The sequence below is a fragment of the Silurus meridionalis genome, chromosome 2 (assembly GCF_014805685.1).
Source record: "Silurus meridionalis isolate SWU-2019-XX chromosome 2, ASM1480568v1, whole genome shotgun sequence".
NCBI lineage: Eukaryota > Metazoa > Chordata > Actinopteri > Siluriformes > Siluridae > Silurus > Silurus meridionalis.
This window is the reverse complement of record NC_060885.1, coordinates 11,618,038-11,631,369: the sequence shown is the minus strand read 5'-3', so window position 1 is coordinate 11,631,369 and position 13,332 is coordinate 11,618,038. Positions and strand designations below refer to the sequence as shown.

The 13,332-nt window shown below is 38.6% G+C and overlaps 1 protein-coding gene across 1 annotated transcript in view; it reads left to right on the top strand.

Moving 5' to 3' along the window:
* ndst2a (N-deacetylase/N-sulfotransferase (heparan glucosaminyl) 2a) overlaps positions 1 to 12,399 on the top strand; it is a 116,702-nt gene extending 104,303 nt beyond the window's left edge. Inside the window, 13 exon segments of the mRNA XM_046872442.1 lie at positions 701 to 788; positions 881 to 1,035; positions 2,914 to 3,099; positions 4,569 to 4,697; positions 4,867 to 5,049; positions 5,590 to 5,686; positions 5,851 to 5,974; positions 7,699 to 7,873; positions 8,198 to 8,368; positions 10,185 to 10,294; positions 10,414 to 10,469; positions 10,472 to 10,515; positions 11,291 to 12,399. Coding sequence (XP_046728398.1) covers positions 701 to 788; positions 881 to 1,035; positions 2,914 to 3,099; positions 4,569 to 4,697; positions 4,867 to 5,049; positions 5,590 to 5,686; positions 5,851 to 5,974; positions 7,699 to 7,873; positions 8,198 to 8,368; positions 10,185 to 10,294; positions 10,414 to 10,469; positions 10,472 to 10,515; positions 11,291 to 11,416 — 1,644 coding nt within the window. The 3' untranslated portion in view covers positions 11,417 to 12,399.
* The last annotated feature ends 933 nt before the right edge of the window (positions 12,400 to 13,332 follow it).

Below are 13,332 nucleotides of genomic sequence, written 5' to 3'. Positions count from 1 at the left end.
TTGGGTTTTTATCTCTCTAGCCCCCCCCACCCCCCTTCAGCAGATTTTAAAAGGTGTATTTTTTTTTTTTTGTTTTTTGTTTTTTAATCGACTAGAGGGAAACCCACCCAAACACACACACTCCTTCCCAAAGTGGAGGTGCATGCTGATATGAAAATTGAGTCACATTATATTATTTTGCTCACTGGCTCATTTAGTGTAGATAAATAAAGGTAACATTATTATTATTATTATTATTATTATTATTATTATTATTATTATCACTATTGGTATAGTGTGTATATTTAATATTTTCTTGCTAACTTGAATAAAATATGGGTTTTGTAAATCAGATTTTTTTTAATAGTGGTAGTAAAAAGTATTATCAGTTGTTTGTATGTTTTTAAATGTACTGCTATTTTTCTGTATTCGGGAGCGATAACTGTACAGTTTCTTAGTGACCAAAATGCAAGGCTGGACAAACACATTGAAGCATTCACTTGCTCAAGGATATAGCTAATGAATTTATTGATTTTATATGATTATAATTTATAATAATGAATTTGCTGATTTTAGTTTCACTTTTTCATTCAATTACCCATTGAATTAAGTACTGACCTTTAGAATCGTGTAGAGCTACATCTCACTATGGTTCTTGATGTACTGGATAAGAACGTGGATAAGAAAACCTTGACTTGCCAATGTGCTTTTCTAATTTTAGGCTCTCCTGAACACACAAACCAAACTACGCACACTAGTCCCAAAGTTTACCTTTAACCTCGGCTTTTCTGGAAAGTTCTACCACGCAGGTAAAGACAATGAGATTTTAATTTCACAAAAGCTTATCTCCCTGTCTTCTGATGCGCGAGTCTAACGTGTGTACGGGTGCATGTTTTTATAGGTACTGAAGAGGAGGATGAAGGGGATGACATGTTACTACAACACAAGGCGGAGTTCTGGTGGTTTCCTCACATGTGGAGCCACATGCAGCCGCACCTCTTTCACAATGTCAGCGTGTTGTCCGAGCAAATGAGACTCAACAAACTCTTCGCACAGGTCAGTAATACGACAGCGGCAGAACCCTCAGGAGCCCTCAGTGTGTTCAGAGAGACCAAAAATTGACTTGGATCTGCTTCACAGTTGTGCATCAACAACAATATTAATTTTTTATGCTTTATGATAAAGTCATTTGGGTCTGATCCGTGTGTGCGAAGTTGGCGCAAAGTATGCGTTTAACCTCCGGAAATATTCAGCAAAAATTAAGCTACTTTTGATTTAATATGTTTGAAATGATCCACCATGTGAGCACACAACACCCTGATCAACTGTTCATGTAGAGTTGTATTTTTGCCATGTTTTTCTAAGGGAACATCATAATCTTGCATTTTTATTTTATTTTTGTAGAAAGAATGCATCAGTCAGAACAACATGAACAAAGCAACTCAATTAAAATATATCTAGAAATTCACTAATTGGACAAAAGTATTGGGACACCTGACTTTCCTAGCAATTTGTGGTTCTTCCACAAACTGTCATCGCAAAGCTGAAGGCACACAATATAATAGGGTGTCTGGATGCAGTATGAAATTGGTGAAATCTTTCCCACAATTTAACTAGGAGACTCGAACCTGTTTCAGCATGACAATGCCCCTGTGCACAAAGCAAACTCCATGAAGATATGCTTTGCCTGGGTCGGAGTGGAAAATCTCCTGCTATAGAGCTCTGACTTCAACCCTACTGAACAACTTTGGGATGAATGTGAACGCTGTCTGCACCCCAGACCTGCTCACATCACCTACATCAGTACCTGACTTTACTAACACCCTCGTGTCTGAACGAGCACAAATTTCCACAAGCACAGTCCAAAATCTAGAGGAACATCTTCCCAGAATAGTGGAGGAAATTGAGAGCAAATTGGGATTAAATGTGGAATGCAATGGTCAAAAAGCACAAACTTTTGGCAATGTAAATTCTGTATGAGCTTTTGTTTTCCTGAATGCCTTCAGCCTACAATTAATACACATGGAGTTCAATTAACAAAGTGTTCTGTATTGTTTTAAGATTTATTATCACAGTCGATGTCACCCAAATGAGGATGGGTTCCCCTTTTAAATCTGGTTCCTCTCAAGGTTTCTTCCTCATAACATCTGAGGGAGTTTTTCCTTGCCACAGTCTCCATGGTTGCTCATCAGGGATAAATGCACACCATTCACAGACAATGTCTGTTGTGAAAAGCGCTATAGAAATAAACTTGACATGGAGTTTGCATTTTCACTTTGTATTTCTGTTTATCTGTAGGTTCGTCCTTTACACTAGACATTGTTTATTCTGGCTGCAGACAAGACTGTGAGAATCTCGTGTTGAAATTAAGGCCACCCTGGTGTAATGGTGCTTGTCGGAGTGGGATATGGCTCACAGGCAGACAGTGCAGGAGTGTGCTGTGAATACAAACCAGGCCACCCCTCCACTCCATAATCCTCCTGTCACATCCCGGCCTTACACTAGACACTGACACGCACTCTCTCCACCGTGCTGGTCACCGAAGACAGCTAAGCTCCTTCATCAGAGCTTAATGATCCTGCAAACGGGTCTCCTTAGCAAGGGCGTTGACTAGGACACGCTCACACGCTCACACTCGCTGTCCTCAGACTGGGTCAAATGCTGAGAAAGAGAGAAAGAAAGAGAAAGTGTTGAACTGGTATTCAGTTTCTGTTGGTATTAAATAGTCACATTTTATCCAAGTTTGTCACAGTCATGTTTGTGTGGTATATTTCTGCATCCTGCTGGGACTAATTTATTTCTTTGAAAGGATCGATATGAAATACATTACAGCTCTATCTCGCTCCATGTCTGGGCAGCTATGCCTGTTTTATGCTGCAGACATCATAATAAATACACCAAACCCATGCAAGATTTCTTTTTGTCCATCTTTAGGAGCATGGAATCCCCACAGATATGGGCTACGCCGTGTCACCACACCATTCCGGGGTTTATCCTGTACACAGCCAGCTCTATGAAGCCTGGAAGAACATTTGGGGAATTCAGGTGACAAGCACGGAAGAGTATCCTCACCTGAGACCTGCCCGCCATCGCAGGGGCTTCATACACAACGGTATACAGGTGAGATCTGTAAAAATATCTGTAAAAATCTTAAACTTTATTGTGAAATATTGTGTTGAATTTTTGATTAGGATTTCTTGATGATGACACGCTAAGGTTTTTTTTTTTGTTTTTTTTGCTTTGCCGAATGCGTACATGTTGAACCTAATAAATACATTTCCCAATGAATTATTTATGAGCGTCAGTTTAGTAAGCAGTAAATTGAGAACAAAAACAATTTATTCAACTCAAGGTCAGGCAAGCATCACTTTTTTATTTTGTATTTATTTTTTTTATTTATTAAAGTTTTTCGCTTTTATTAGATGGAGTCCTCGCAACTTGCCTGTGTCCCAATGTTTTTGCCAACAGCCACAAAAAGGACACTTTTCTTTGTCACTCATTTATTTCGTCTACAGGGGGTAGCAATAAAAGGGACACCACTTCATTTACTATTAGGTGCTCTGGAAACACATCAATGTCCTGAATTTCTGTAACTGACACATTACAGATATATCTAACAGAGAGCATGCTGAACACTCCTTTCTGTATTGAATACATTTCAAAGTAAGGTCGGTTGCATCAGTGGTTATTAAACATTTACAGAGTTGTGTGATACAGTATTCATTTTGAGAAGTACATTTCGAACTGTTAGATAATACTATGAATTATGGTATGTCCACATGAATTCAGATAGCACCTATTTTTATGATCTGATGATCCGCTGTGGTGACCCCTAATGGGAGCAGCCGAAAGAAGAAAACACATTTTTATGATCTGCTGTGGGGAATAACATGGTGTAATATTCATGGAATGTAAATTTGGACCACACCAAAATCATTACCCCAATTAGTGCATATACACCGATCAGGCATAACGTTATGACCACCTGATTAACGTTGTGTTGGTCCCCTTTTGCTGCCAAAACAGTCCTGACTCATCAAGCATTAAAAGCCTTAACTTCTTCAGCAATTTGAGCTACAGGAGCACGTCCGTTGGAATTCGCTTGGCCATTTTTCCTGCTTCTAACTCACAATTTTTGACGACAAAATGTTCACTTGCTGGTTTATATATTCCATCCAGTAACAGGTGCCATGATGAAGAGATAATCAGTGTTATTCACTTCACCGGTCATGATGTTATAATGTCTTAACATAATGTTATGCCTGGTTGGTGTAAAATGTGAACTGGGAACCAGTTCCGACTGTGTGTTTATAATAATAAATGTTAATATGTAATAGTTAAAGCAAAAAAAAGGAATAAAGTATTTGTAAAAATAGTTTTTATTCCCTGTATAGGTTTGATAAATGTTTGAGTCTAACCACACTCTTCTGAAACTTTTACTGCTTCTGTACCTGTAATCAAGACTTCACTTCTCTCTGAGTTTCATAATATTTCTGCTCTGCTTGCATTCTGTGTCCATTAGAGATGCTCAACAAAATAAAGAATATTCTTACTAATGAGAGAAGGCTTTGCTCTGGTTCTCTGTGCAGGTGTTGCCCAGGCAGACTTGTGGTCTCTTCACACACACTATCTTTTATAATGAGTACCCCGGAGGCTCTCGTGAACTGGACAAAAGCATCCGTGGAGGAGAGCTCTTCCTCACTGTTCTTCTCAACCCAGTGAGTGCGCTGTGTGTGTGTGTGTGTGTGTCCTGCATGTCCTTTAAACACACTAATGAGTACTGCCTCTATTAGTTTCCCTGTTGCTTCTGAGTCTGTGATACCGCTGAGACACCTTAATAAAAGTTTGTGCAAGTTTTATTTGAACCCCCCCCTTATCTCTTCACAGATCAGCATTTTTATGACTCACCTGTCTAACTATGGAAATGACCGCCTGGGCTTGTACACCTTTGAGTCTTTAGTAAAGTTTGTACAGTGCTGGACCAACTTACGACTTCAGACTCTGCCCCCTCTTCAGCTAGCAGAAAAGTACTTCCAAATCTTTCCAGAGGAGAGGGACCCACTCTGGCAGGTGAGCCTGCCACTTTATTTATTGTTAATGCATGTTCCTTAAAGAGAGGATGGTTTTTTTGTTGGTTTTTTTTTTACATCTGTAAATGCTGGAGCTTAAAGCTCTGGGGTTTTATTAGCAAGAGATTGTAGCCTACCATTACAAGTTTATACTCCTAACCCTAGTTATAATTCCTTATTAAAAAAAAAAAAAAAAAAGTGTGCAAAACTGCTGAGAGGAAATTTTACTTAGAAATTCCTAAATTATAAGATTTAAATATTTGCAGTAAAAAAATAAATAAATAAATAAATAAATCCTAATGGAAAGTGTTGAATGAAATGAAAGTATTGTTGATGTAAGCAATTATATAAAATATCCTCCCTGTTCGAGGATATACTGTAGTGCATCTATGGCTTTGTTTAAAAATGTAAAAAAAAATTTAAAATGGCCAACCGCAATTTGTAAATTAGATTTGTTTATACATATGGCTTCAATGATTAAGCAAAACATATATTTTTATTTATTTTTTTTTTTTCATTGCCTACCCTTAAATTATTTCAGAATCCCTGTCATGATAAGAGGCATAAAGACATCTGGTCTAAAGAGAAGACTTGCGATAGGTTGCCCAAATTTCTGGTTATTGGCCCCCAGAAAACAGGTAAGATCATAAGTCATTTTTATTAAAAAATGTTGTTGCCAGAAATTTGAAGTCCTTTAGTTGGTTGTCTACATGAATGTTTCTTTAATTCAGAATTGTTTAGTCTATTTTTCAATGAATACTTTGAGCTTGTTGACAATATTTTGTTTGGTTGTCTGCCTCAGGGACCACAGCCTTGCACTCTTTCCTCACCCTTCACCCAGCGATCACTAGCAGCTTCCCCAGCCCCATCACTTTTGAGGAGATCCAGTTTTTCAATGGTCCCAACTATCACAATGGCATTGACTGGTATGATGCTGTCATACATTTATGGCATTTGGCAGACAAACATATCCAGAGTGACTTACAATTCTCTTTCTTTATACATCTGAACAGTTTAGGGTAAAATCCCTTTTTGTTTAAGGACCTTAGAGCAGTAAAAGGACAGAAAAGAAAGAAATGTGCTTGACACTTAGCACATGTATTTTACAGCAAAGTGAAATTCTTTCTAGCATATCCCAGCGATGTTATGGAGCTGAGGTCAGAGCGCAGGTTACTGTTTTACAGAGGGCTTTGGTTAAGGGCCCCAAGCATGGCAGCTTGGAGATATTGGGGCTTGAACCCCAGACCTTCTGATCAGTGACCCAGAGCCTTAAACACTGAACTGGGATTTAAACTGGCAACCTTTCAATCAGAAGTACCACTAAATGATCACCAAGTGTGGTTGCTTATACAGTATATAGAATGTCAGCGGATCATGAAATTTTAACAAAACCCTACAAATGACTTGAATATTAAATTAACTATGAAATAATTTACGTATATCTGCAAACATGTACACCGATACCAACTGCTGGCATAGGTCAGTAAAAAGTTGTTTCTAACTATTGCAATAGATTCAGTATGACCATAAAATCATTTACTTAGAGAGCGAAAAACCATCTCATGGTTCCACAGTAATGGAAAAAAAAATCCTACACCCAAATCAGTTTCAGTTAAAGAGAGAATGCTGTTTATATATAAAATGTAAAAAAATTTTAAAAGACTTTGTTCTAACAGTAGGTGCGTTTACATTGTAATCGGTTTAAAAGTTAATTCAGAACGCAAATGCTCAATATTAACACCTCAATCAGAATAAAAATGCCCAAACCAAATGAAACTGTAATCGGTTTGAGATGGGTGGGATAAACCTTTCTATAAACCGAACAAATAAAAATTCTGCCACGTAAACAAGTTAAACCAAATACTGCCGTTGTTGAGAGCCATTGCTTGAGCGGCAAAATGCGCTTCCTCAAACCTCCGTGCGATTTCAGAAGCCTCCTCTTCACCTTGCATCTGTATCAGATTTTATAACGGCCCATTCATCATTCCCTTGCAGAAGATATACACGACCTTTTTTTACTGTGCTCTCGTGAACACCGAATTGATTTGCCACAACGTGATTTTCCACGTAGATTCCGAGTTTGTATAAAACAACCGCGACGCGCATAATTAAAGGGAATTGGATTTCTGACGGGCTCTTCTTTTAGGGCCATAACTCCCTCTACCAGTACATACAAACGTGTAAATGACCGGCGACTCGTGCGAAAGTTTAGTTTCCATTCCAGGTCACTAAATTCCAGCAGTAAAACCCGTTCCCACAAATCTTTACTGCGAACCTTCACTCACACGCTTCTGCTTTTCAGAGGAGGGAGGGGTGGGATTCAGATGCCCCTCAGAGAAGCACAGTTCCTACAAATTCACGCTGTTGCTTGATTAAGAGCGACACTTTACATAAAAAAAGCACACCTAAGAAAACTAGAACTCCAAGTTGACAGGACAGGACATTTCAGCTAATGTTCGTGCCGTAAACACCATATCGGATTAGATAATGTCTCATGTAAACAGTCCACCGAATGGTTACATGTTAAGTTACTTTATCCTACTGTTAAGAAAGCCTACAATGTTTTAGATTATCTGTCCTATTTCACCTCGTCTACCGTCTTTAAGATATGATGTCAGTTTTAGATTTGACTTTTCTTTATCATTTGTAGGTACATGGAATTCTTTCCCTTCCCCTCGAACGCGAGCACAGACTTCATGTTTGAGAAAAGTGCTAACTACTTTGACACAGAGGTTGTTCCCAAGAGGGCTGCAGCCTTATTGCCCAGAGCCAGGATCATTGCGGTGCTCATCAACCCAGCCGACAGAGCCTACTCCTGGTACCAGGTACAGCCCGCCCTTTCTGTCTCACACAGAATGTAGATGAGCAACAAAACATGCACATCTCCCAAACTTTGCAACCTTGAATTTTTGTTTTTTTTCTTGCGTTATGAATATCAATTATATTTTTTTGCTGCGAGGTGTCTGTCATAATGTAGGATTTGTGTTGGTCTAGAGCCAGAAAGCTTGTCACTTCGTATTCACCTTGCATTCTTCAGTGTCATAGTGTTGCGTCATCCTCAAGTGTGCTGCACAAGTGTATAGCATTACATTATTGAAAGCTCACCACAGGGTGTTTTTGTGTGTGTGCGTGTGTGTGTATGTTTATAGCACCAGCGGGCTCATCAAGACCCATCTGCAATAAACTACACCTTCCATCAGGTGGTGACAGCAGGACCTTCGTCCTCAAAAGAGATCTTGGTGCTGCAGAACCGTAGCCTCAAGCCTGGAGAGTACGCCACACACCTGGAGAACTGGCTACTGCACTTTCAGTCCAAACAGGTGCACTGTAGCTGAAACATACACATACATACACACAATCTGTATCCGTGCCTCCTTTCAGACCTTTCAGTTTCTATGAAGTTACATTGCTTTATAATCCAGTTGGTTAGAAACAGATAATAAACTGTTTTATTCACAAAATGCTTTTTGGTTAATGCTCATGTTTTGTTAATGTAAGTTTTCCAAGACATTTATATATTCATGTATAGCCTTATAACTACAATGTTGTTCCAGAAGTTTGTTTAGATGTCACTTTGCAATAGAGGCTTTTTTTTTTGGCAAGCCTTCCAAATGAACCATACTTGTCTTTATCTAATTGTACGGTCATAAACATTAACTAAAGCTTTTGCAATTTCTCTGACATTGGGGTGACACTTCTTACTGAAGAATGAGGGACGTTGTTTAGAAATGGCCTTAAAATCCTTCCCAGATTGAGGGGCACAACAATTGATTCTCTAAGTCGTGTTGTTTTTTTTTAACACACCTCCTTTAAAAGCAGTGAAGCTATACTTAGTTTTTTACACACAATGCTTCCATTTTGCCTTTATTTTTGTCAAATATATCACACAGTATAAAACTTCTTGGCACCCATACAGGTGTTCCCTCCTTCTCTTCATCTTCATGATGGAGACTTAGTCCATAGAAGCTATAAGTCACAGCATATTATTGACTCAAATCACAATAGTGATTTCTTTTTCAACTTTTAACGTAAAATGCATTTCAAACTAATATTTAAATATATTTTTGAGCTACTAAGAATCAAAATTAGGGATGCACCAAATATTCGGCCACCGAAAGACTTTGATCACCGAAAAAACACGGCCGAAACAGTTTGTTGTGATGACGCAAACAGAAACCGCGGCCTGCACATGCATGTCTAAAACAACATGTCTGCGGTGTGGACGTATTTCAGTATATCTGAGAAAGACCCACGGATAGCGATTTGCAAAACATGTAATGCCGAGATTTCGTCTGCAAAGACTTTCTCCACGTCGGGTTTAATTTGAAATCCAAACATCCGATCGCTATGCTGAATATGAGAGGAACGCACAGAAAAGCAAAACCCCTCCGAGCATGCGCACTCCGTCTGTGGTGCACTTTGTTTTTATAAAAGAACATATTTAATTGTACAACCTTTTAGCAGGCCAGAGGGCCTGTACATTATTATTTAATGTGCACATGAGTGCATTAAAGTTAAACATTTAAGACTAAATTTTAATTTATTTTATCCTGTGCATTGTTGCAATGTGCTATAAATAAATATTTTAATAATTTGTAATTGATTAATTCTTTGAAACTTTAATATTAATTTATGCAATTGAAATGCCTTGATTTTAGTAAGGTTAGTACACAGTCATAGACATTAATGCAATGGTAATAATAATTGCCATAATTTATTTCGGTGTTTCGGTTTTCGGCCTTGCTTTCCTCCTTTTTCGGTTTTCGGTTTCGGCCAAGGATTTTTATTTCGGTGCATCCCTAATCAAAATAGTTCTGAGGGTACAGAACTTCAACTACGCCCCCTGCTGGCACTCTCTTGCTGGAACGTATATTTGTGGCGAACATACTGTAATTTTCCTGTTTAAACAGAGCACACCAAATTATGATCAATGACAAATAGAATAATAATAAATACAAAATACAAGTCAAATTAAAAACCTTTTTAATTTTTTTTAATTTTCTTTTTTTTTTTTTACCACTTTTATCATCAAAAGAATATAATCTAACTATAACCCCATCAAGAAAAACTTAACTTTAAACTGCATATGCAGTTGTTTAATCACCGTGTGATGTATCTCTTTCTTATTGTGCACAGCTACACATAGTGGATGGAGCGATGCTGCGCTCTAATCCTGCCCTGGTGATGGAAGGCATCCAGAGGTTTCTTGGAGTCACCCCTATTTTTAACTACACCCAGGCTCTCATGTGAGTCTTCCTACCTTGTATATATATCCAGAGCATACATCATGTTTCAGATCTGATATATGTTTAACCCTACATTAGATGTTCTACTGTAACAGAAATTGAATACTCTGTATGTGCAGGTTTGATGAGGGTAAAGGGTTCTGGTGCCAGAGGACAGATGGAAGTCGTCCTAAGTGTCTGGGAAGAGCAAAGGCAGGAAATATCCAGAAATGGCTCCTGAGGTGCAGCAGTGGCGACATTTATTTGGATATATATTTCTAATGGTCTTAAACGTGCATACACAAAACATCAGACCCATCAGAATGGAGTTAGATCCTTCATATATTTCCAAGCATCATCGTTTATTAAATATATTATTTCACTTTAGTACATTAATTAAAAAGTGGCTGTAGGGCTGAGTTTTAGTTTGATCAGCTTGTGATTTCAGAGGCTCTTGGTTCCCATGCATCCTACACATTTGCACTTTAGGCATTTAAAATAGTTTGGGACAAATGAAGGAAAAAATATTTAAAAAAGATAATTTTACTCAAACTTTTTTTTTCGGCTTCCGGCTTAGTCAGTGTACCTACATTTTACTTTCTTTTTAATAGCATAATAATTATGTTAGACTTCTGGGGGGGAAAGGCTCATTAAGACAATGCCATTGTTTAATACTACTTAAGTTTGAAATTTGTTTATATGTTTTGTCCAACTTTCATACATACATACATACATACATACATACTCATATATAACTTCATCATTACAAACTTCACCAGTCATTGGTCTGTACACTTCAGCTGTAATATCCTGGTCAGTCCCATCTCCAGTTTGTACTCTGGTAGCTGAGGAATGCTTTGTGTGTTTCACTCAGTGAGAGTTCTAGTTAAGGGTTACATTTTGGATAATCGTCAATGAGCAACAGTTGCCATGTGTTGTTCCTAATGATTTTTATTTTTCAGGAAATAAAACAGTTGGAACCCTATCAATGCTTGTTTTGTCTGTGTTTTGTAACAGACACGTGCTTTTCTGACCGACTATTACCGGGAGCATAACGTGGAGCTACTCCGGCTGCTGAACCGACTCGGCCTGACACTTCCCTCTTGGCTCAGAGAGGAGTTACAGAGCAGCAGCTGGAGCTGAGAAGATTCTGCCGTACCCAAACCCACTCAACAGGCAGGAGCCAGGGGACTGAGAGTGTCATACACTCAGGGGCTGAGTCAAAGCCTGCTACTGCTCACAACACTATAGGAACAACTACTCTATAGTGACCGTGAGCTGCAGTGTGTGATCATGGCTACAGAGGGAACATGTGGACTGCCATAATCAGCCCATCCTCTTGACGTGATGGTAACACATTGTCTTATCGGTCCTACCGGACTCGGAAGAATGAGGAAAAATTCTGGCAATCCTTCACTCTGTGGATGCAGTTTCGTTTTAACTAAATCCAGACGTTACTCATCAGGAGTTGGGTTTCTCAAAAGTGTGGGACTAATAAATTATTCACACTCACACTAGCCTTGCTCATCTCTTCAATGGAATGATTGTAAAACATTGTACATTTTAAAGTGTTGTATATTTTGGGTATGATTGAGTCTGATGGGATCTCGACGGAGCGAACGTGATCTCAGCAAAGGCGTTGTACAGGACAGAGCTAAGTTTAAGCAGGGCGTGCGGAAAGCGCCGGTGTGCAGCTCCTCTCTTCTCCTCACACACGGACTATGCACAATGAGGTGTTTAGAACTTATGCAAGAAGTTGATGTAAAGTCTATTGTCCCTTCATAATGTTGACTAAAGTGTCCATCTGAATTGAATTATGAGCTTTCGGGCAAATCCCCACACACATTTTAAACACACTTTAAATATCTCGAATCTAAGTGTACACTATGTGATCAGGTGCAGTGTTGCTCATGCAAATGTCAAGTCTGTCCTGTTCTATGTAAGGAGCTCTGAGTGGAGAGGAAGAGAGGGGAAGAGAGAGGAGAAGGGCTGCATAATGAACCTGTGGTGTGCCCTGCAAACATGAGTGACTGTCTACTTTTATTTTTTATTTTATAAGAAAAAAACTTTTAAAACACCCAACACTGTATCATCTCTAATAAACTCTTAGAGAGGTTGGTAAAGCATCTGTTTCCTTTTCTTTCTGCTTTCTATATCTACTGTGTTTACACAGATGTTGAATGACGTGTTGTGGAGAAGCCGTTGTGAAAGGCAGTCCTTGCTGGTGTTGACACACTGGTTAATGCTGGTGTTAAACTTAGAATGAGGCCTGTAGTGCTACAGTTATATCTTTACTTCAGCTGCAAAACCAGTGCCCCATTATTAGGCTTTCATCTTTTAATGGATAAAAAGGGGCTTGTCCTGCATTTTACTGACAATTACATGTCACCATTTGGAGGGAAAATACTATAAAGGCAAAGGAGTACAGTTGAGATACTTCCTTCTGATTGGAGGCTAGAAATATGTGAAAATAATACATTTTAAAAAATGGTACGTTATAGTAAACAACTTGAAAACAATCATTTAAAAAAAATAATAATTTAATGTTTCATAATTTAAGTTTTTCCTGTATTTCTTTAATAATATCAGTTCTTCCTTTATCCATATTGAAATCATTTCTCCAGGTTTACTCAGAACCCTCCTAAACGTATTCCAGTAAATAGATAAATGCCTCTAAAATGCTCTTCAGTGTAATAAGTGTAAATGTGGTGTCCTGAGATCATCCACAGTCTCATCTAAATGTCCCCACATCATGCCCAGTGTTCCCAGGACAGTCTCTGGACCCATTATGTCCTGAACCAGCATAGAGTTGACTTCTGAAGGTGAATCATCTTCTTTCGGCTTCTCCCTTTAGAAGTCGCCACAGTGGATAATCCCTCACCATACCCCCCCCCGTCCTCTACATCTGCCTCTTTTACCCCAACTACCTGCATGTCGTCCCACATCTGAAGGTGAATCAGTGAATTAATTCATTAATGTTGACCATAGTGTTGCCTGGACAATTTTAATTAGTAAAAATTCATACATAGGAATGAATGATTTAATTCAATAAATGTTTT